General features: G+C 41.6%; 1 protein-coding gene across 1 annotated transcript in view; it reads left to right on the top strand.

Annotated features, from left to right (window-relative positions):
* The window catches only part of LOC122815657 (vomeronasal type-2 receptor 26-like), a 79,583-nt gene that overhangs the window by 7,987 nt on the left and 46,084 nt on the right, over positions 1-25,512 (top strand). Inside the window, exon 3 of the mRNA XM_044088346.1 lies at positions 24,650-24,661. Within this exon, the coding sequence (XP_043944281.1) occupies positions 24,650-24,661 (12 nt within the window). The remainder of the gene's footprint in view (positions 1-24,649; positions 24,662-25,512) is intronic.

Genomic DNA, 25,512 nt, shown 5'->3' with positions numbered 1-25,512 from the left:
TTAGATAACAGTGTACTTCCAGGTGCCTTGAAGGAGTCATTGGTGACCCTTATCCCAAAGAAACTGACACTCTTCTTTTAAAATCGTAATAAATCCTTCCTTATCTGTAACCTTTGTATTATTTGTAAAGTTACTGAAGTTATTGATTTTACAGGAGTATTGAGTTTACAATCCATTCTGATATGGATTGGTCTTTGCATAATACATAGTAATGAGACTGCATTTAACAGAGTCATGAATAACATAATCGAGGCTTGAAAGCAGTTTCATTATTCCAGCCTGATACTTCCTGCTACGTCTTCAGCACGTGATACTGTGCAACACAAAATCTTATGTCATCTTTAGATGTACTGTTTGACCTTAGACACTGTCCTAGGTTGATGTGCCTACTACATTTCTTTACATATCCATGGATATTTTATATCTGTACAGTTATGCTGTCACCTCTACTATCTCTCAGGGATTGATTCTGAGCCCTTATTATTGTCCATATATTTTCTTCCACTGGGTGAGTTCATTTGTGTGAGAAGCTTACAATATCTTTTGATGACAATACTTTGCTTTATCTCGTCTTTTCTTCGGATGAGTTTTTCTGCTGGGAACTAGTTTGGTAACAACTTTGAATGCATCTAAAAATTGTTGATTCAAAATCACCTGATACTCACAACTTCCAAACCAGTGATCATGATTGCTCACAATATTTTGACACTATTAGACATCCCAATTTTGAATTCTGCCATCATATTTTAAAATGATTTAATTTAGAAAACTATTTATTAATGACAATGGGTATTTATGACACTTTTTAATTATGTGTGCCTTTAAGGATGTAAGTAGCTCAACATGATGAACTGTATAGTTATGGATTGGTTTTAAATTTAGTTCCATTTCAAATGCTTGAAAGTTTTTTTTTTTTCATTCTGATGGAGTCCTGGATTACATTGAGGAACAAAAGTCCTGATATGTCTTTGATCACAGCATTTTTATTGTGATTTGTTGTGGTTAACACTGTCTTGAAAGTTTTTTGGTTACTGTATTTATAATCTTGCAAATCACATGGCAAGTAAAGTTAGAGATATTCTGCAAAAAACGAGCAGAACTTCCTACGGACATCTCATATGGGCCTTAAAATAACTAAAATGGTACCACAATACCTAATCTACACTCAGCTAGTCACTCCTCATAATTTTATTTACAGCCCTGATAATTGCCCTTCCCTATAACCACCTTTCAGCAGTATTCACTGTGCAGAGAGTTACATTCCAAAAAGTTCTTTTGGCCACTGCAAAGTCAAACAGTACTGCAGATGTCCTCTAGTCCACTTATGTCATCAAACGCTGGAACAAGTTATAACTCCTAGTAAAACAAATAGACAAATTAAAATTCTTTAAACATAAATTAAAACAATGCCTGACTTGACTCCAGTGCTTATGTACCTCACCAGAATAATGGGGAATCCTTAAGTCACTACCATATCTATAAGACCTCTGCCTTACAGACAACTTAAGAACAGACCACAAACTGCATGCACAGCTGCATTACCTCACCTCAGTTTCACCAAAAATGTTTTTCTTTTTCTCCCATTTTCCTAAATTCACACTTTTCAGTATCATCTATCCTTGCCACCTTTTTTCACTTTCCCATATGTCTTCCTGTATTTCCTCAATTTTAACTAATTTTCTTCCAGCTGTACATAAAGTTAATCTAGTTTAATGTTAGATAGACTGAATGCATTTGTTAACGATCTTTATATTTATATCATAGGTGAATCCGGTGTCTACCAATAAGCGGAACAGCCAAAAGACGTCTCTTGGTTAAAAAAGATAATGTTTAATCCACATAACGCCCCAAAATCACAACCAATATTCCCCTTAAGACAACGTACTCCACAAGCAAGGACAGACAACAAACAACACGCTAAACGCAGTTTAGCGCTTTCAACCAAAAACTGGTCTTCTTCAGAACTGCAAGCTAAAGCATTCACAACAATTAAATAAACTTTTTGGCGCCAAGAAATGAATCAAATCTTAAAGCCACATACTTAAAATATAATGCTTTTTATGTGGGCCGCACTGAAAGAAGTATTAAAAAGCGTATATACAATCACATTTACAGCATTAGGGTTAAGGATCTTACCAATGCTTTATATAGACATGTTCAACAATATGGAGAGACACACATGTTTAAATTCGTATTATTGGAAGTGATACCTAATAACCCTAGGGGTGGTGACATTAAAACTCTTATCGCCTTCAGAGAAAGTTGGTGGCAACTTTTCCTGGATGCGACCACACCACCTGGATTAAATGACTTTATATCAATTAAAAGCCTCCTCATACAATAGTTACTTAATATCAGTCATATATTTATTTTAATATTTATTTCAATATTGGTTTAGAATGACAATTGAGGAACACAGAGGTACTTATATATATATATTTATACCTTTATATGTCAATTTTGGCATTATAGATTTTTTGACAATCAAGTCTTGTATTTATATATGTCTTATGCGTTAACTATGTTAATTGTATTTCTGTATTTCTGTATTTCCCTATTTACTTATTTACCTAATATATTTATTTATTCATTTATTACATATCAACTTCGTTCTCTCATATTTATACCTATCTTATTTCATATTCATATTTATTTCATATTCTTAAGTTGTCATTTTATATATCATATTTATCACACACTGACTACAGTCGTTAGGTTTGCATATATGTAGTGTTGTCTATTTTATGGTACTCATATAACTTGTAGATACTCATGTATATTTAATGGTTATTTTGTATTCATATTTTCATATTTATAATGGTTCATAATGTGTACCACTTGTATTCATGAATCTTAGCAGGTGCAACAATGAATTAATGCATACAGTATATAGTATATCATGAATTAGCAGGGGTTAGTATACAAACATGTAGATATGTGCTAAAATATTAAAATATCAATATACCAATATATCATTATATATTGTTAACATTTTATAATGAACTTTAGAACAGCAGTCAATTCATCGTATCATATTATATTACATTTTCATTACTTTTTATTTACATTTTTTACGTTTTAATTCTATGTCTTATTTTATATTATTGTATTATATTTTAAGTATGTGGCTTTAAGATTTGATTCATTTCTTGGCGCCAAAAAGTTTATTTAATTGTTGTGAATGCTTTAGCTTGCAGTTCTGAAGAAGACCAGTTTTTGGTTGAAAGCGCTAAACTGCGTTTAGCGTGTTGTTCGTTGTTTGTCCTTGCTTGTGGAGTACGTTGTCTTAAGGGGAATATTGGTTGTGATTTTGGGGCGTTATGTGGATTAAACATTATCTTTTTTAACCAAGAGACGTCTTTTGGCTGTTCCGCTTATTGGTAGACACCGGATTCACCTTAGACTTGCTGTCTGTTGGGAACCAGGTTATGATATATTTATATCATGCTAGCTTATAATTCAGTGTATTAGACCATTACTTTGTGCTGACTCTATTTTAATGTCATGTTTCATTACAGCTCTAGAAAGGTAGAACACTACCATATGCTGTCTCTATTCTTATTGTGGTGTTTTCATTACAACTCTGTGTATTAGAACATTACTGCATGTATTTTTATTCTCATTGTTTGCAGCTTTTCATCCCTCACCTCCACTAAAAAGGGTCTTTTCTTGCACTTGTCAGACTATCTTGGTCAACAAAAATAAATAAACTATAGCTTGCTTAATTTACCCATATTAGAGTTTCCTGAAAATGAATACAAAGTAAAAGAGATCCTAGAAAGAAATCTGCAAAGACAGTAAAACCTTATTGTAGATCAATGTGTTTATGTCTCTTTAAGAAGCAATCCAAGGGCTTGCGCAAATGTATAAGTACTGAGCATGTGCAAGTCTAACTGCCATTTTGTAGTAAGCTGTTGAGATGTAAGCATACATGTGTGGAAGCTTTTCTATCAGTCAGCTTGTTTATATTTAATGATGCTGCTTTCCATTCTGATGTGTTTCTATATAATAAAGCATCTTATATGAACTACCCCACCTGCTTGCCATCTATGTCAGAGGCATGAGCAACATCATACATCTCAACCTGGAAACATCAAAAATCTTGACAAGGCCCATGAAAAATAGATACAAATCTGTATGCTGATTAACATAAAACTTGCATGCATAATTACGTAACCCTGCCCAGTCTAATGGAATTGTGAGATACCAACTTTCAAACGCAAACTGAGGAACAGACAGCCACAATATGGCACCAAACTCCCCCTGCAGCCATTCCAATGTCCAATTTTTTTAATTCTTCCTCTGGCCCCTTTCTGACCAGGTTGTGCTTTTCGGTTGCTGGCTCCGTTCGTGGCTCATTTTTAATCACGTACAAGTGACCCCAAGAAACATTACCTGCTCAACTTCCTTCCTGGGTTCCCCACCAGTAAGAACCATCTCTGGGATTGTGTGGTACTTCGGGCAACTGTCCCACCTCCCTGCAAGAACCATATACTAAACAGTCTCATTTTTAATCACGTACAAGTGACCCCAAGAAACATTACCTGCTCAACTTCCTTCCTGGGTTCCCTACCAGTAAGAACCATCTCTGGGATCGTGTGGTACTTCGGGCAACTGTCCCACCTCCCTGCAAGAACCATATACTAAACAGTCTCGTTTTTAATCACGTACAAGTGACCCCAAGAAACATTACCTGCTCAACTTCCTTCCTGGGTTCCCTACCAGTAAGAACCATCTCTGGGATCGTGTGGTACTTCGGGCAACTGTCCCACCTGGCTGCAAGAACCATATACTAAACAGTCTCGTTTTTAATCACGTACAAGTGACCCCAAGAAACATTACCTGCTCAACTTCCTTCCTGGGTTCCCTACCAGTAAGAACCATCTCTGGGATTGTGTGGTACTTCGGGCAACTGTCCCACCTCCCTGCAAGAACCATATACTAAACAGTCTCATTTTTAATCACGTACAAGTGACCCCAAGAAACATTACCTGCTCAACTTCCTTCCTGGGTTCCCTACCAGTAAGAACCATCTCTGGGATCGTGTGGTACTTCGGGCAACTGTCCCACCTCCCTGCAAGAACCATATACTAAACAGTCTCGTTTTTAATCACGTACAAGTGACCCCAAGAAACATTACCTGCTCAACTTCCTTCCTGGGTTCCCTACCAGTAAGAACCATCTCTGGGATCGTGTGGTACTTTGGGCAACTGTCCCACCTCCCTGCAAGAACCATATACTAAACAGTCTCATTTTTAATCACGTACAAGTGACCCCAAGAGGCATTACCTGCTCTCCTTCCTGGGTTCCCTACCAGTAAGAACCATCTCTGGGATCATGTGGTACTTCGGGCAACTGTCCCACCTCATTGCATGAACCATATACTAAACAGTGTATGTACCTAAATGTATAAGAAATTTGTCCCTTTGGTTGATGTTATAGTGTGACCCAGCGTGCGCTAGCCAGCAGCCCAGCACCGACCCATTCCTCTCTAGGTCCCATAGACTTCTTCCCTTCCTTCCCTCCTAGTACTGCCCTGACAACCTGTAATTATCCATTTGGCCAGCAGATGGCAGCACCCCTCCATTAACTACCTTCACCTCAATATGATAAGCTGTAATCTATAAATATTAGCTAAACTTTAGACCAGAAAATTCAATCTCTGCACCTAGTATCTATACTTCCTTCCACCCTCGACTCACCACCCTGCCTCTAACCCTAGTGACTACTTACCTTACATTTCTCACCTGTGTCTCTTTCTCCTATCCTTACTGATTGTTTTCCATAGCCTCGTCCTGGTCCCCGTCTCCTGGCTCTATCAGGTCTACCTTCAGCTCCTGTCCCCTCCCCCACCCAACTATCTACCCCCTATCTCCCCATCTTGCCCCACCTCCCTTCTTCCTGCCTTCTTTCCCACCCCGGAGATCTTATAGTGACGCCATTAGAGCAGGCGCCATTTTTAATTCTTCCTCTGGCCCCTTTCTGACCAGGTTGTGCTTTTCGGTTGCTGGCTCCATTCGTGGGTGAGTATATCCATGTTTGCATTCTCGATACTACATGTGCCCATGCCAAATTGTTTGTTTGCTGTTCAATCTAAACTCTGTACAGCACCTTGTTTATAACTTTGTTGCCAATTTTTGCCTAGTTTGTCTCTGAGTAATGCTGAATATATCGATGCTCCGTAGAGTTTGTTTAACTACTGTACTCATATTTTCCTGTTTATAGTGTATTCTTGTATAGAACATTGCTGCACATTTCTGCAAAGTTGCCACCTAGACATTCCCTACATATATCTCGACTATTCTGTGCATTGCTGTTATAAATATAAATGTCAACGGTCCCTATGTATATTTAGATTATATTGTGCATGGCTGATACAAATATTGTCCTCCTGTCGGCCACTCTTACCATCCAGCCCTAACTTGTTTTTGCCGCTTAACTACGGTGGTGAAGACCTTGTTTGCCAGGTGTGTTTCCCAGAGTCACTACTCTGTCGTATACATTTGTGCTTCCCTAAATTAGTTGTTTAACTTTAAAACTATCCCCTAACTTATTTGCTGCCTATCTACGGCTGTGAAGACCTACTTTTTTTTACACTGCTTGTTTGCCAAACATGTTATCCAGAGTCACTACTCTGAAGTATGCAGTTGCTTCTCCCAAATTTAGCTGCTTAACTTTCTTTAGCAGCCTAGTATCTTCTTTCTGTGTTCTCCTAGCATTTGACCCTTTGTTTATACTGCTCGTTTCTCATGCGTGTTACCCAGAGTCACTACTCTGTAGTATACACCCGAGCCTCCCTAAATTAGCTGCTTTATTCTTTCTTTTTGCATCTCAGTTTTCTTACTGCATTTTCTCTGTAAAGTGACCTTTGCTTACACCGCGTTTGTCAGGCGTGTCACCCAGAGGTCAGTACTCAGTAGTATTCACTCGTGCCTTCCCAGATTAGCTGCTTAACTTTCTTTTAGCAGTCCATTATTTACTCTTGTGTTTCTTTGTAAAGCGACTCATTCATCCTTATCGGGACAACGTAACTGCATTACTACAGTATGCAATGGACAACAGCCAGCCTGAAGGCTTGCGATACAGTCCACCGGACCAGTGATCAAACAAAGCTTCAAAGCTATTTGTTTTACAACTTGGTGTTCCGAGACTATACCCTGTTATAGCCCGTCCATTTCAAAGCACACATAGAAGACCACACTCATTTATTATCGCCTATTGTAACAAATAGACTCATAAAGAACTAGTTTGATTTATTTTCTACCTATACTTCCTAATTGTGCTTATGCAGATTGGATGTGCTTCACTACGCAGGGCTTATATGTTAAAACGTTGGCAAACTTGTTTAGTATAGAAATCCACTTTTCCTGTATGTCTGAATGCTGCCTACCCTGTATATAACTGTTGCCTCCAATCTGTTATGTATTACCAATACTGATTATTTGTGTCTATTGTATAACAGTGGCTGTAAACCAGATCTTTTGTACTATGATACTGAAGCCTCTACTGTTCTTCCTTTAACCAACTGTTATATTCCTCCTCTCCTCCCACTAGTCTTTCTGTAAATCTTCATTTCATTTCTTCTAAACTCATACTCCACTTCATAATACTCTCTAGACTATCCCTCTCTGCCTCTACCATACTACCCTACTGCTGTACTTCCTTCTGAACTGCTGATTTTCTCACTGCATACCACTAATTTACCTTTCTCTCCCCTTACAGCTCATTTTTAATCATGTACAAGTGACCCCAAGAAACATTACCTGCTCAACTTCCTTCCTGGGTTCCCTACCAGTAAGAACCATCTCTGGGATTGTGTGGTACTTCGGGCAACTGTCCCACCTCCCTGCAAGAAACATATACTAAACAGTGTATGCACCTAAATGTATAAGAAATTTGTCCCTTTGGTTGATGTTATAGTGTGACCCAGCATGTGCTAACCAGCAGCCCAGCACCGACCCAATCCTCTCTTGGTCCCATAGACTTCTTCCCTTCCTTCCCTCCTAGTACTGCCCTGACAACCTGTAATTATCCATTTGGCCAGCAGATGGCAGCACCCCTCCATTAACTACCTTCACCTCAATATGATAAGCTGTAATCTATAAATATTAGCTAAACTTTAGACCAGAAAATTCAATCTCTGCACCTAGTATCTATACTTCCTTCCACCCTCGACTCACCACCCTGCCTCTAACCCTAGTGACTACTTACCTTACATTTCTCACCTGTGTCTCTTTCTCCTATCCTTACTGATTGTTTTCCATAGCCTCGTCCTGGTCCCCGTCTCCTGGCTCTTCCCGCTCCGTTCGCCCTGCGGGCTCACTCTGCTCCCCTACCCTGCCCCCAATTTCCACCCGCCCCCACTACCTCTACATTTATACCCTCACTAACCACTCCAATTACACTCTTCCTTCCCCACCCCTCACTTCCTGTCTCCACCCATAACCCACCCATAAACCACCAAGCCTAACCACTTCCACAAATACTATACTCCATCCATACTAATAACCCTACTCAACCCCAACACTAATACCACAGCTATGCTAACCAAATCTTCCTTAATTATTACTCTTCTACTACTACTATTAAGCTTATCCTATCTAACATACATCACCAAACCCTTCCACAATACTCACTTCCCCCACTATCACATAACAATCTCAATTCCTGAACAACACGAACACTCCTCCACCCCAATAAGCTCTCACCTTTACTTCTGCAACCCAACCCTACTCTTCCCCTTCAAACTTATACCCACCTTCAAACATATTAACCATAGTCTGACTTGCACTATTCTAACAAAACACACAACCCTAAAACTGTATACTAAACACTCTAATTACCTTTATTTTCATCTTTACCTAGTCCTCTCCACCCTACTGTCAGTTGACATACATCCTAACCCTGGCCACCCTAACATCAACTCCTCAACAAACACACCTTCATCTACAAAAACCCTCACCTTCTCAGCATTAAATGCTCAAAGTATATGCAAAAAAATCTCAAACCTCCATGCCTGGCTTCTCCACAACAATCCTGATATATTGTCTATATCTGAAACATGGCTAAGACCCTCCATAAAAGATTCAGAAATAACTCCCCCCAACTATAACATTATCAGGAAAGATCGAACCCACAGAAAAGGAGGTGGTGTAGCTCTACTCTACTCCTCTTCCTTTTCTATTACTTCTTATACTAAACCAGTTAACCAATTTGCCAATGCCGAACTACTTCTAGCCCTACTCCATCTGAACAAGCACAAAACAATATGCTTAGCCTCCCTCTATATCCCTCCTGGTGATAATATACCAGTTCTTGAGGACATTCTCTCTTGGCTCTCCACCAACATCACTAATGAAACTGTCATCCTAGGTGACGTTAACATTAACTGGTCCTCTGTCCAATGCCCAACTAATCCCCAAAATATTAACCTTTATAACTTTCACCAGTTAATAGATTCTATAACCAGACCATCTAAGCACACTTCCTGCGGAAGCACCCTAGACTGGATTCTAGTATCACACCCACACCTTATCTCAAGTAGCGGTACACTCCCTGACCCTCTCAGTGACCACTTTCCTACCTTTGCTTGACGTTACTCTCCCTCTCTACAGCTGTCACACACAACCATCACTGTATGCTCCTTAAAAAACTTCAACCAAAACACCTTCTGTGACCTACTTAAACAATTCAATTGGGGTCCCCTAAACACACTACCCCTAGATGAAGCTGTCACCTATTTCAATACATCATTTCTAAACCTTCTCAACACCTTAGCCCCCCTTAGAACAAAAAGAATCAAGAACAAAATTATCCCATGGTTAACAAAAGACACCTTAGCTGTTATATGCCTTCATGATAAAGCCTTGAAAAACTACTACAAATACAAAACCCTAGCCTCCCTAAACAAATACAAATTACTCCGCAACAGAGCAAAAAAACTTATCAATTCTGACCGCAAATCCTACTATATCACCCTCCAAAATAATCATAAAACTAACCCAAAAACATCTGGTACAGTATCTCCTCCCTCTTCAACCCTGGCAAAAAGGAAAACCCACAACCCGATCAAAATACTTCTGATACCGACCTTGCCTTCCAATTCAATAGCTTCTTTATCGATTCTATATCTAAATTAACATCATCATTTAGTAATAACTCTACTCCCCCAGCTACAACTACCCCTCCTAACCTAAACTCCACCACTTCCGACTTCCCTCTCTTCTGCCCCAAACCTATACCCATAAGTACTATAAAAAAACTGCTTCTTAAATTAAAACCTTGCTCTAACGCCCCCGATAATATCCCTTCCTTCTTCCTAAAGATAGCTACTGAAGCCATTGCCTTCCCCATTTGTTTACTTATAAATCGGTCAATCCAGGAAAGTTATGTACCCCAAATTTGGAAAAAAGCATACACTATTCCCCTCCATAAAGGAGGTAACAACAATACCATCTCCAAATTTAGAACTATTGCCATCTTATCCCCCATCTCTAAACTCTTAGAAAAATGCATCCACATACAACTACTACCATACCTGACCAGCAATCACCTATTAACCCCAACACAACATGGATTTCGACCTGGTCATAGCACTACCACTGCTCTTCTCTCCTTCCTCGAAACTGTAAATAAAGCTAGAAACTCTAACTATATTGTCTCCACTCTCCTCTTAGACCTTTTTAAGGCCTTCGACACCATCTCCCATTCCCTGCTACTCACCAAACTCTCTACCCTACATCTCTCCCCCTCTTGCATCAACTGGTTTTCTAGTTACCTTTCCAATAGGCAGCAATCTGTCAAATGGAAGAAATCCACCTCCTCTTACCTTAACACTGTCACTGGTGTACCCCAAGGCTCCATATTAGGTCCCTTATTGTTCAACATCTTCATTAATGACTTCCATCACAACATCCCAAATGCTAAAATAGTCCAGTATGCAGACAATTCAACTATTATTTGCACTGCAAACTCCATTCCCTCCCTTATAAAACTAACTCAAGATGCCTTCTCAACCACTGAAAAATGGATGCATGATAATCATCTTGCTCTCAATCCATCAAAAACCAAACTGATACTATTCACCCCATCAAAAAGCATGACTATCGACATAAACTCTTTCCTCATAACTAGTCAAACTAACACATTCCTAGAAATCGTTTCCAATGCCAAACTGTTAGGAGCTCTCATTGATAACCAGCTCACATTTGATTCCCATATACAAACTAACATTAAAAAAACACATCAGAAACTTGGTTTGTTCTACCGGAATATCCGCTTCTTCTCCCCATCCACCAGATTCCTCCTATCTACCACATACCTCATCCCCTCTCTCCTTTATGGTGCCCCGCTCTTATCTAACCTAAAATCCTCTACTAAAACAAAACTCTCTTCCTGCTACAACAAAATCGCTAAATTCACCTCTGGCCTTAGATCCTCCTCCCATCACTGTACTGCCCTTCAGAAACTAAATTGGCTAGAGCTCCCTAACAACCTTACCTACACTCAACTTACTCATGCTCACAAACTCATTTTCAAGCCCTCACTCTGCCCCTCACTCTCCTCAGCCTTCACCATCCACCACCCTAACAGACCCCTCAGAACCAACACTCAGAACCTAGTTCAACTCCACAAACCAGCCCATCCAGCAGGCAAACTCTTACTTTCCTTTTCCCTGGCCCACCTCTGGAACTCACTCCCATCTCATATCCGCAATACCAGCAGCCTTTCAATCTTTAAATCTCTCCTCCATTCACACCTATCTTCTCTCTGGGAATGCTCCTGTACCCATCCTGCATAATACCTCCAGCTACTACTCACCCCCTACTCCACAACTTTTCCCTCCTATGGGAACATTCATATTGTAGCTACCATTTATGTAAATATTCTCTGTACATATCTACTAGCTAAAATTTTACTTAACACTTTTTCCATTTGCTTGTGTACATAGACAACTAAAATTTGTCAACTTATATGTATTGTTGCTTAAACTCTTCTGTCTTGTTTTTCATGTTGCTTTTAACATTATCTTTTGCTTATATGTACTACTTCTAACACTCTAACAAAATGCTATGTAACATTTATACTACTGTATTCTGTTTTATTCTTTATTGCATATTTGACATTGTATCTGTGAAGCTTTTCTCCCCAGGACTCTATTGAAAATGGGCTCATTCGGCCCAATGGATTATCCTGGCAAACAAACTTCAAATAAATAAATTCAAATAAATAAATTACCTAGCTATTTTGCCCCATTTACCATACACACTAATGTGTGCATACTGTTTTACTTCTACAATGATTATTTGGATTTTATTTTTACATTTTACAGCCCAATGCACAAACACTAATAGACATCTTCTAAACAAAGCAACACTGTATCACAATGAAAATAGACTTGTCACTGAAACTTCTCTGCCCTTGAAACTCACATTCATTGAAACAACATTGAAACCCACACCACATCCAAAGAACATGCATCTGGCCAGTGGTGGATAAAGATTACCTTTGGGCTGTTTTCAAATCATTGGCCCCTTGCACACAAAACAAGAGACATACATGTGTTCTTTGATACACCTTCCTGAATTTATTAAATTATAGTCCTTGTATAATACAGCACACTTGTTAGACAGAATGCATTTTAAATTTATTGTTTGAACATTTTTCTAGTAGGCTGTAGGCAATGAAACAAAATGCATGAATCAATAATGACAAAACTGCCCAATTCGGAACATTTCCATCATAAAAGTCTACTTCCACAATCAGTCTATAAATAGAATGACAGTAGTGTAAGCCATAGACATCTTGCACAGCTTCTCGCACTTATTTTCAATTTTATTATTTTTTTGGGGGGGGAGGACAAAAGGTCAAAAACCGGGGACACATTTTAAACATTGATTGCATAGTTTTGGAAAGTTGCTAAAATAAAATGTGTTACCACCATGCATTTTATGGGCAGGTCATGAACCCAGGACCCTGTGCACTACAGCTAGAGCAGCATACCACTATGCCAAATCAGTAGCTTCCTGAAAGATAGGAAGACTGAAACTTAAATGGCTATCATTAGTGAATTCAGTTCTCACTTCTCACCATAGCTCTCAACCTCTTAGCACAAAAAAAACTGGAAAAAGCCAATAATGGGGGAATACAAATTCAGTTCTCACTTCTCCCTATAGCTCTGAACTCTTGGCACAAAATACCTAGACAAAGTCAATAATGGGGGAATACAGCCCCAAAATAGGGACAAGTTTCAAATACTGATCTTATAAATTTAGAAAATTGCTAGAATAAAAGGTTTTGTGTTACCATTTATTTTCTGAAGAATATGAAGTCTGAAATTCAAATGGCTGTCATTATTTAATGAGTTCAACCCTGCAGTTATTTGAAACAAAAATCCTGAAAACCACAGATTTTAGGAGGAACAGATAAAAAATATGAGGCATCAATACACTAGTATTTCCTGCTGCGAGGATATTACCTGACAGAAATATCTTTTATGTTGCTGCTAGGGGCAACAGGCAATAACATGTATTTCCATATTACATTTATGATTTAAGTAAAAAGATCAGGTCATATTTTTTATGCAATTCATTGGAGAGTATTTTTAGGAGTGGACATGTCCCCAGAAATCTAAAGGGGAAATTCCTTGTAGTTTAGTTGTTAGCCAGAAGCCTTGGAAAGTCAGCAGCTAGATACTCAAACTCTTTGAGGGCTTGTAACACAAATGTATGGACTGCAGTGAGATATTTTAAGTGAAACATTTACTGTTATAAAGAGCTCTGCAGGTAAGTGTGCTATAGAACACAGACCTGTAGACTACATTGACAGATAAAAACTATATAATTAGCCAAGCAAGTGACAAAGTACAAATGCATTTCTGCATGTGTCAACTAAGCAAAATAAGCAAGCCAATAGCTATAATACTCCACTGTCAAGATGAAACTTAATATAGCCATGAATCCAACAGTATGATGAGTGATTATTTACAAATAGGAAAGCAAACACATAATAAACCTATGGCTGCATACCTAAATTCATACCCATTTCTCATAAATCAACAGAATGTAGTTCTGGCATGTGAAATAATATGATTGTGAAATGAAGGAAATTCTGTGAAATTCACACAACTCTCTCTCATCATCTGACTCTCATAATAAGGTAGCGTTTCAAATTAGTCAGAAATCATTTCAGGTCACTTTGCTTTCTGGGAAGATGCTTCACACAGAGTACCCTCAAAACAGAAATGGATATGGCCTCAAACAGACTCGTATATTGTTTGACAAGTACATCCCCCTGGTTTAATAAAAAGAACAAACCTCTTGTACATACATAACTATAAAACTTCCTATAAGAGAGAGACGTAATTGAGGCTTATATATTTAAAGATGATGGATTCAAGTCTTAGATCAGGCCTTTCATTTATGACATTTCATCTTACTCTGACCAATGTCATGCAGTTTTGCTTTGCTCTGCCTATGGGTTGACAAAATCCTCAGTCTACCGAAGATTGCAAGTATACTGAGTATGATTTATGAATAAGAATATATGGTAAAGCACTGGCAAAAATAAAAGGCGGGTACCATAATCCAGCAAACAAATCAGGACGTGCTTGACAATAACTCCTGTGGCCTGTGGACAGAAGCAAATGGTGAATTTTGTAGCAGCATTTTAATTTGCTTTGTAGGCATTTGAGTCTTAATCTCTAAAGTTTGGTTTAGAATATACCAAGTTATTTGAAGGCAATACTAAAATTATGGCATTCTTAGCCAAATCAGGCAGCTTCTAGTTAATCTAGATGCAAAGGTCCCTCCTTCATATAACATACATACATTCATTCATGCATAAACACATACACACGCACACACACACACACACACACACACACACACACACACACACACACACACACACACACACACACACACACACACACACACACACACACACACACACACACACACACACACACACACACACACACACACAGTTCCTCTCTAAAATAAAAAGAAGTTATGTACTCACCATAACGTTCCATCTGAGTAGGTAACTTCATTTGTCAGCAACCTGTGGGTATTGGATCTGAATCGGATCCGAGCCGGCAGCTTTATTCAGCTAAGATCTGAGCTCCAAGCTCCTCCCCCTTACCCATAACCCCCCTACCATCCCTCTCTGTCCTCAGATCAAGTTTGCTATAGTATCATAGAATACTACAAAACAAAGGATCAGCTAAACATCCTAACCTGATGTCATCTGTAAAAGGAAGCACAAAGATCCTAAAAGGACGAACTACAGGTTAGGGTGGCAGAGGGGGGGGGGGTTGGTTGCTGACAAATGAAGTTACCTACTCAGCCTGAACGTTATGGTGAGTAAATAACTTCTTTATCTGAAGTAGTTAACTTCATTTGTTTATCAACCTGTGGGACAGAGTCCCCAGCTACCAAAAACTTGGGAGGTCCTCATGTAAGAATATTCCGAAGCACTGCAGAGCCAAAGGACGCCCTCCCTCTGGAAATTATATCCAACTTGTAATGGGTAATAAAAGTATGGAATGAAGCCCAAGTGGCTGCTGAACAAATGTCATCCAGGGACACTCTGGACCAAAAAGCAGAAGTATAAATTGATTGAGTAGAATGGACATGAACTCCGACAGGTTCAGGTCAGCCAGAACTCTTATATGCAAGAAGTATACATTGGGAAATCCATCTGGACAATGTAGCTTTTGACACAAGTTTACACAAAAAGGGTTTAGCAAAGGATACAAGGAGTTGCTCAGATTTCCTATGTTCAGCAGTCCTGTGTAAGTAGAACCTCAATTGTCTGTGAACGTCCAAAGAATGTAATTTGTATTCACCATTGTTATGATAATTTGGGGAAAAAAATGGTAAATTGATAGATTGATTAATATTGAACTTAGAGGCAACTTTAGGCAAAAAGGAGGGATTGGTCCTGAGATAAACTCTGTCTTTATGAAAGACCAGGTATGGAGGTTTGGCACAAAGGGCTTGAAGCTCCAAAACCCTTCTAGCTGAAGTGATAGCAATGAGAAAGGCCATTTCCAAGATTAATATTTTAGATCCACTGAAGCTGCAGGTTCAAAGGGAGGGCCAGTAAGAGCCTGGAGAACAAGGGTTAAATCCCACAGAGGAACTGCATCCTTAACAGGAAGCCTTAACAAGAAAGTACCTTTTAAGAAAGTCTTGCAGATCTTAGAAGAAGCTAAAGGACCGAGATCACTTCCCACATGAAAGTGGGAAATCGCTGCTAATTGGACTTTGACCATAGAAGAGCTGGCACCTTGGTCAAATAAATATGCAAAAAATCTAATACACCTGGTATCGGGGCTGTAAGGGGATCCAAATTTCTATGTTCTGCCCAGATCGAAAAACGTTTCCATTTGCTTTTATAGACCTTCCTAGTAGAAGGTTTATGAGCGGCTACTAAAATAGCCTTAACAGAAGAGGAGATGCCGGTAGTCTTAGTTATTATTGGAACTGGATCAACCAAGCTGTGAGCTTGAGATTGTCCAGGTTTGGGGTTGTCAACCCTAGGGGGTGAGATATCAGATCCGGAGTGGGATCCAAAACCCATGGAGGATTCACTAGATGAGACCATAGGCAAGGGAACCATGTTTGACGAGGCCAGAATGGGGCTATGAGGATGACTCTGCTCCCCAACCGACGAGCTTTCTGCAAGAATTTTACCATCAGAGGAAAAGGCGGATAAGCATAAAGTAGACCAGATGGCCAAACATGCACTAGAGTGTTTCTGGGGGATTCCCCTGGTGGGAGAAGTAGAGCAAAGTACTCGCTGCACTTTGCATTCGAAGGTGATGTGAAGAGATCGCAACAAGGTTGACCCCACTTGAGGAAGATTTGCTTCGCTACTCTTGGGTTCAGAGACCACTCGTATGGTGAGAGGATGGTTCAACTCAGCCTGTCTGCCAAAATGTTCGACCGACCCGGGATGTGCGTTGCTTTGAGAAAGCGGTTGGTGGCAAAGCCCATTCCCAAACTCTCATAGCCTCTCGACAAAGCGGATAGGATCTGATTCCCCCCTGTTTGTTGATATACCAGACTACTGATATGTTGTCTGTTTGAATTGCAATTGTCCCTAAGGGAAGAAGGGCCTGGAGTGCTTGCAACGCTAAAAGCACCACCGTCATCTCTAGGACATTGATGTGCAACAAGGTCTCCGAGTGGGTCCACGTGCCTAGGATGGTTCTGCTCATGCAGTGCCCCCCCACCCGAGGAGAGAAGCATCCGTGGTCACCTTGGCTTGGGGTGGGGACATTGAGAAGGGGCGCCCTTCCCAGAGATCCAAGGACTGGATCCACCAGAGTATGGAATTCCTGCAAACCTTGCTGAGGGGATAGATGCACTTAGCGGATGTTGCAGGATGGACCATTGAACCTGCAAGGTCCATTGTAGGACCCTCATGTTTAGACAAGCTAGAGGTGACAGATTGATGGATGCAGCCATGGAACCTAGCACCCTCAGGACCAATTATGCTGGAGGAGCTGGGGATTGTAGGAGGGCCAGCACGTGGAGTGTCAAAGTTCAAAGCCTGTCCGGAGTTAGGAAGACCCTCAACAGGTTTGTGTCTAACCTGGCCCCTATGAAATAAAAGATTTGAGTTGGTTGAAGGGAGAATTTCTTGAGATTGATTGAGATTCCCAGATGAGAGGCCAAGTGAAGGAAGTAATTCCTGGCTGAACTTAGTAGATGCCTGGTGGGGGCGGTCAGGAGCCAGTCGTCTAGGTACGGAAAGACCTGTATTCCCTGAAGCCTCAGGTGGGCCGCTACAACTGCCATAACTTTGGTGAACACCCTGGGGGCTGTGGTGAGACCAAAGGGGAGGTCCCTGAACTGATAGTGGCTGGCTCCCAGCCAGAAGTGGAGAAACCTTCTGGATCGTCTGTCCATCAACATGTGGTAGTACACATCCTTGAGGTCTATAGAGCACATCCAGTTGTTTTCCTGCAGGAGTGGGAGAATGGATTGAATGGTGACCATCCAGAACTTTTCTTTGGCAACCGACAGGTTTAGAGTAGACAGGTTGAGGATTGGTCTTAAGTCCCCTGTCTTTTTTGGCACCAGAAAGAACCTGGAGTAAAAGCCTGATCCAGATTTATTTTGGGGGATGGGCTGGATTGCTCTTTTTTCTAGCAGCTGCTTTATTTCTATGGCTGCTGCCTCCCTTTGATTGGGTGGGTCATCGGGGAGGCTCCGAGGTCTGAGAGGGAGATTCAGAAAGGGGATAGTGTAACCTCTGGATATGATTCGAAGCACCCAGTGATCCATTGTAATGGACTCCCAAACTGCTAGGTGCCTCGAGAAACGCCCTCGACTGCCTCCAGAGTGCAGCAGTCGGGTAACCCCTCAGGGCTGCTGCATGGGCCGATCCGAAAAGGGCTCTCTTGACCTGAAATTCTTCGGTCCCCCTCTGCCTCTGGGCCGGCGTCCACCCTGTCCTCCTCTGCCTCTGAAGGATGAGGGGTCCAAAGCGAAACAGGACTGTTGAGATTTCCAGAACCACCTCTTCTTTTGTCCCCTTTGGTTCCTGGAGAAGGACCTCTGGGGAGCCGAGAAGCGGATCCTGATGGCAGACGTCTTCCCGTCTTTCTCACTCTGGACCAGCGTGTCATGGACGGTCTTGCCAAACATCGAAGAGCCATCAAAAGGGGAATTTGCGAAGGATGCCTTGAAGGGTTCTGCAAAGTCGTAGAGACAGAGCCAAGCATGCCGTCGTAAGACAATGCCCGCTCCACTAGCTCTAGCGGCTCCTTCCGTAGCATGGGAAAGAAGCCACATAGAAGTGTTCGAAATGGACTTAAGAGTGGCCATTCAAGCTGAGAATGTTTTCTTATCCTCGGCCGACATGGACTGTGGGGGTGACCTGGCGTATTCCTTGATGAGATCCCGCTGGAGTAGTGTCACATGTGCCATATATTTCAGTGACCTTACGGAGAAGGTAGCTGAAGTGAACATGCACTTTCCTAGGCGGTCCATCATGTGAGACTCCTTGTCAGGAGAGTGGACCGAGGAACTCTCCTGCGCTAATTCCTTCTTGGTGGCAGCCGCCACCAACATGGCATCTACCGGAGCACCCTTGCTCCAAACCATCCTATCTGTGGGTGGGCTGAGGATTTTGTTTAGTCTCTTTGGTATGGGCTTCACAGTGTCCGGTTCCTTCCATGCCCTGGTAGTGATCAGATCTACCAGGGGATCGACAGGAGGGGGCACCCAAGAGGTAAATGGGCCTGCGTCAAACACCTCCAGAAACACAGACTCATCAGAGGAAGGTTTTTGGGCTGACCACCCCCCCTCTAATATGAAACATTTCCATAATGTCTCCGAAGGAGACGTCCTTGGGGGGTGACCTTGGGGAACCTTCCCCTTCCTCTAAGTCTGTGTCCTCTGTCAGGGACTCAGGTGAGTCCAAGTGCCTCCTCTTGCACTTATGTTTGTGAGGAACCTCCTCGGGGGGAGGGGGCTGTCCAAAGATGCCTCACCAAGCACATCCTGTTCCTCTAAGGGAACCATCTGGGACATAGGTGCAGGCTGTCCCTGGGGCCAGATGATGGGAGGTAGGCCCATCTGAGAGGGAGTGGAGGGTGGAACCATAGCAGGAGCCTGGGGTCTTAAATCCTTTGACAAGACCCTCTCCACAACATCAAATGCTGAAGGGAAACTGCTCTCTCTGGGACCCAAGAGCAGTCCCCTTGGATCCGAGGCATGGACTGTAGCCGGCGCAATTGGATCCGAAGGGCCAGTATGCTCCAACCAAGACAGAGCCGAAGACACACTGACACCTCCAGATCCAAAGCACAGCTCACGGCTCTGAGAGCTCAGATCCAAAAAGGGACCCGACAAACTCGAGGGTGCCGTCGTTGCCAAAGTAGGATGTACTATCGGCGCCAAGCCTCCCCTGGCTCCGATGCTACCTGGATCCAAACTCTGGAAGTGGGTCAGAGAAGGAGCAATCGGGGCAAAAAATGGGGTCGAGCTCCCCCCCAGAGGGGAGGCAGGAGCACTCCCATCTGCAGTTGGGCCTGGAGAAACCTACGCATCATCCGGTCCATATCTGCATCAGACAAACTTCGAGTAGATCTAGACGAGGCCACCGAGGCTGGCTTGGAGTGCCATCTCGATGACCTCGAAGGTGACTGGGTCTCCTCCTCCAGCTCTGGGGAAAAATGATGTGAATGAAGCTGGGAAGGAGAAGGCCTGGACTTCCTAAGAGAGGCTATATGTTTAGCCGGCAAAGCCGAGGAGGAAGATTTGGCCTGCCGCTTGTGGTATTTCTCTCTCCTTTTCTCCCTCCTAGATTCCCTCTCCTCCTGAGCCAAGGTGGGAGGGTGAGTCCTGGCCAGGGGAGCAGGCATAGAAGGTGGGACCGCTGGGGTCACAGCCGGTGCCGCAGAGGGAGAAGAGGACAAAGCCGAGTCCGGGGGCAGAAGTCCCACCAGAATCAGCTTCGACTTTCTGTCCCTCAAAGCCCTGGGGTTGAAGGCTGCACAAATTCTGCAGCCCGAGGAGAGATGGTCAACCCAAAGGCAGATAACACACCGAGGGTGGCCATCCGCTGGGTATAGCTTATGGCCACACTCAGTGCATTTGGAAAAAATTGCTTTCAGGGCCTCAGACATGGAAACAAAAGATAGGCCCAACTCACACACACACCTTCACACACATGGGGGGACGGGGGAAGACTAAACTAACTAAAAGATAGAAAAAAATTACTAACAAGTTTAGCAATTTAAGAGAAAAGAGGAAACAACACTCACTCTATTGATTAAACTAAAAACTAGGTCAAAAAGTAAATTTTGACATAAACTCACGAAGCCCTACACTTGGAAACTCGTTCTAAATGCTTAAATAAGCTGCGGCAAATGAGATCTGAGGACAGAGAGGGATGGCAGGGGGTTATGGGTAAGGGGGAGGAGCTTGGAGCTTGGATCTTAGCTGATTAAAGCTGCTGGCTCAGATCCGATTCGGATCTGATACCCACAGGTTGATGAACAAATTAAGTTAACTACTTCAGATCTGCCAAATGTCCTTTCTGAACATAAATAAACGTTTCCCTGTTTCACCTTAAAATAAAGGTTTCCTTACTTCAAGTCCATTCCCGCTCGCATTTGGCTGGCCAGCCCTTCTGTTTGTGTGAATGTAAATCCTTTCCAAGATGAGAATAACATAAATCCTTTCAAAGACATAAATCCTTTCCAAGAAGAGAATAAAATAACCAGTGTGCCGTTCCCACTAGCAGAGCATTTGAACATGAGGGCCCAGTTGGAAATGTGTGTGTGACACGAGCCCCTTGAGCTCAATACCGACAGGCTGGTAGCCCTTACAGAGCTGATGTCATCATGCATGTGATGACGTCAGCTCCAAAAGCACGAAAAATAAAATCAAACTGTAAATAAATCAGAACTGAAGGGGTGCCATTCAGGAATCATGGCACCCCATTATTTGGACCAAAACTTGGTAGAAACCGAGTAATTCAGTACAGTTGGAAGGTGTGTTTATAATACATGCTTTTATTTGAGCTGTCATGCCTCCGTTTTGTTATTTGCAGAAATGTGTTCGGTTAGTAACCGAACACATTTATGTAACTAGCACTGTTCTTGCATGGATGCCTGTCTGCTTCCTCAATCACTAATTCACCTCCTTTGCATTGTTTTCCCCAGAAAATGAGGTAATTAGCATTCTGCACAGCTTTCCCTGCAGGAACAGTGTCGGCAGGCTTGTGCACTTCAGATCAGCTGTTTCCTGGATCACTCGGTGGCATATTCCATGCAGGAGCAGCTACACTGTTCCTGCACGGAGATTTTTGTTTAATGGATCCCACAGAATGATTAGACATACAATATTAAGGTTCAGAAGGCTAAAGGGAATTACTGAACAAAGATTCTTCAATCAGAAAGCAGAATGATTCCATTGTAGAATGGGCTCTGAAAATATATGTTTTGTGTACCTTTTCTTGTGGTTATAGGTCCAGTGTAGGTGATTCTAACAATCAGATTGGTGTGGTTTTATAAATCAAATTGAATAAAAGGAGCTTCCTTGACTATTATGGCTACATAGGTCTATCATCCCCAGATAACTTTGAACATATTTACATGTCAAAACTGTAATGAACATATTCATATTTAAGCTGGTTTCTTTTATTTTTGGATTAAATTTTAGACTTCTGATTTTAAGTGAACAATGATAGATTATTATGAAACAGATGATCTGTCAATAAGAATTTAGAAGTAGCATTGTTTGAAATTATGATTTTATTTATTTATTTATTTACATTTGTTTACCAGGAAATTCCAATTGGATGGAGGTCCTTTTTCAGTGGATGCCCGGGGAGAAAAGCTCCACATCATGTACATGATAAATACAGATACAAAGTTGCAGCAATAGTAAAAGACATTACAGGTTGTTAGCTTTAATACAATATGATTATCAATAGTATATACTGTAAATGTTGCAAGTTAAGATAGTTTTTTGTTATTTATAATATTAGTAACAAAGTTGTCAGACAAGATTTTAAAGCATGTAAAGACAACTAGCTAATTCTGACTGTGGTTAGTAGTGGCAGTAGTATAGTTGGGTTAACAGTCTAGGTGGGGAGGGGGAGTTAAGGGTGGGGGTGTTAGTCTGGATTAGAACAAGGGCAAAGCCAGTTCAAATTTAAGTGGAATTTGAGAGCAGTCTTGAAAAGGCTGCTGGAAGACAGAGTAGTTATAGAGGGTGGAAGATTGTTCCAAAGTTTAGATCTGGTACATGAAAATATGGCTTCTACTGCTGAGTTTTTGGGTTTGATAACAGTGAGTTGATTTTTGTTGCTTGATCTTAGGGCCTAATGAAGTGATAGGGTTGGAGAAGGGCCTGCAGGGAAGGGATGTTATGGGGGGTTAATAAGTTTATGAGTGAGGGTGAGCTGATTAAAGTTAAGGAGTTGTGGGAGTTCTAGCCAGTTTAGTTCTTTAAGGGAGATACAATGATGGCTGCAGTAGGAGGTTCCAGTGGCAAATTTAGAAATTTTCTTGTAACAAGCATCCAGCTTGTGTAGGTCTGTCTGTCTAAGGTTGGTAAGTGTGTGGGATGCATGGAGTAGGCTGGAGATTTGCTGGGAATTGGCTATGGAGATTCTAGCCACCTTGGTTAGGAATTGGTGGCTTCAATATAATGCACCATGTTTCCTGTGAACTTTTTTTATTGTGAGAGATATGTGAGTATCAAATCTAAGTTTGTTGTCTTTTTCCACACAGGGTAATTTTGTGTGTTCTTATGGAGAGATGATGGTATTGTCTTTGGTGAGAATGTTGAAGTGGGGGGTGTTATGGGTGGCTTTGGAAGGTTGGAACAGGAGAAGTTTTGTCTTACTTGGGTTGAGTAGGAGCTGAGCATTGGATAGCCAGCTTTCTACAGAAGAGAATGATTCCTGTGTGATTTGTTGTAGTTCTGGTAGAGTGGTGGCAGAGCAGATGAGAGTAGAGTCATCTGCATACTGTATAAGAGATGCTTGTGTGGTGGCAGTATGTAGGTTGTTAGTGAAAAGTGAGAATAGCAGAGGGCCAACAATAGACACTTGGGGAACTCCGAGATTAACTGGGAGGTGAGGTGATACATTATTGTCCTAGATTACTGATTGCTGGTGTCTGTGTATATAGCTGTGGAACCAGTTGCAGGCTGATTGTGAGAAGGAGAGGTTGGGGAGAGTAGAGAGTAGTAGCTCATACCATGTCAAAGGCCTTTGAGAGATCTAGAAATATACCAGTAGAGAGGAGGCCATTGTTTTTGTGATGAAGTATAGTGTTGGTGAAGGAGAGCAGAGCAGAGGTAGTGCTGTGATATGGCCTGAAACCATGTTGGGTTTTGGAAAGGAGATTATTAGGTAGGAGGTAGTTGGAGACCTGGGTGTTGATACATTTTTCAAGTATCTTGGAGAGAGGGGTGAGAATAGCAATGGGGCAGTAATTGGAGAGGTTGGTGGAGGGGGTGCCTTTGTGGAGGGGAATGATGTGGGATATTTTCCATATTGAGGGAACATAGCCTTCTGTTATGGAATGGTTGATAGGAATTGAAATTGGGTAGGCTAGTGTATCAGCTGCAATTTTCAAGTATTCAGAGGGGAGGTTGTCAGCTGCGAGTTTGGTGGGTTTAAGTTTTGACAATAATATGTTTATGTTGGAGGTAGGTACTGAGGTGAAGAAGAAAAGAGGAGTGGGGGGTTTAGGGTTAGGAGTTGGGGGGATGTTGTAGGGAAGTGTTGTTTGTTTAGAGATGTTATAGTTTCAGTGAAGTGTTTGTTGAAGGATTCAGCAACACTGCTGGAGGAGGGGAGAATGGACGGCTGGGGAGTATCCACCTTCCCTGGGTGGAGGATAGTGTTAATAGTGGACCAAAATTGCTTAGGGTTGTGGTTGGTAGAGTTTAGGGTGGATTTATAGTAGAGGGATTTGTCTAATTTTATTTGCTTTTTGGCTTTATTGCGCAGTTCAAGGAATGACTGCCTATCTGAGTTATTTTTTGTTAGTCACCAGTGCTCCCAGGTCTTATTTCTGGATATCATTAGGGTTCTGGTGGTCTTTTGTAACCATGGGGCATGCCTGGATCTGACTTTGACATTTCTTACAGGAGCATGGGTGTTTAAGATGGAGAGGAAGGTACTGTTGAAGAAGTGGACAGCCCCATCTAGGTTGAGGTATTTTAGCAGTGACCAATTAATTTTTTTGCAGGGAGGAGATGAAGGAGTTGTGGTTGAAGTTGGACTTGTTCCATATTTGCCTGTGGATAATGGGCTTGAGACTGTTTGTGTGGTGCCGAATTAGGAAAGTGGGGGAGTGGTCACAAAGACTATCAGGTAAGCAGCCTGCTAGGTAAGAGTGAGGGGCTTATTCTGACAATGTGAGTGTTAAATGCAAAGCACAAAAATATTGAAGTCTTTTTGAGTCTTTAAAAATTCTTTCAGGATCTTTATAGCACTGTTATCATTGTTTGTACTCTAACATCTGCTTGAGTTGAAGCTCAGGTGGATGTAAAAGATCATATGGCAACTAGCAAAAAAAAAATAGAGGGAGTTCTCTGATACCTTGGCCAAATTTCCCAAGGTAGTATAAACACCACCCTGAGTCTCCACTGAAAAGAAGTTACCAGCCTAGTGGGACAAAGCCTCTTAACAAACGGATAAATAAAAATACAGAATATCTCAACCAGGCAAAGGCCTTTGGCACTCTTCCCCATGCCAGCATAATTGAAAGTCTGAATATAAAAACGTGCGATAGATAGCTAACTGGGCATTTTTACAGAGCTCCTATTGTTTGATTTGCAAGTGGCACTTGAAAAAGCAAAAAAGATACCAGTGGTATACCTGGGAGCTCAGGGTTGGGCCCTCTCATATTAGGCATCTGTTTCTCAAACCTTCAGGCTAATACTCTTGGCCTATCATTAACTATGCTTGCAGATGATCGTAAATTGTGTGTTAATATTTAATTTTCCACTGACTGACAATTTCTTC

The sequence above is a fragment of the Protopterus annectens genome, chromosome 1.part1 (assembly GCF_019279795.1).
Source record: "Protopterus annectens isolate FY-2018-M chromosome 1.part1, PAN1.0, whole genome shotgun sequence".
NCBI lineage: Eukaryota > Metazoa > Chordata > Ceratodontiformes > Protopteridae > Protopterus > Protopterus annectens.
This window is presented reverse-complemented; position numbering and strand designations above follow the sequence as displayed.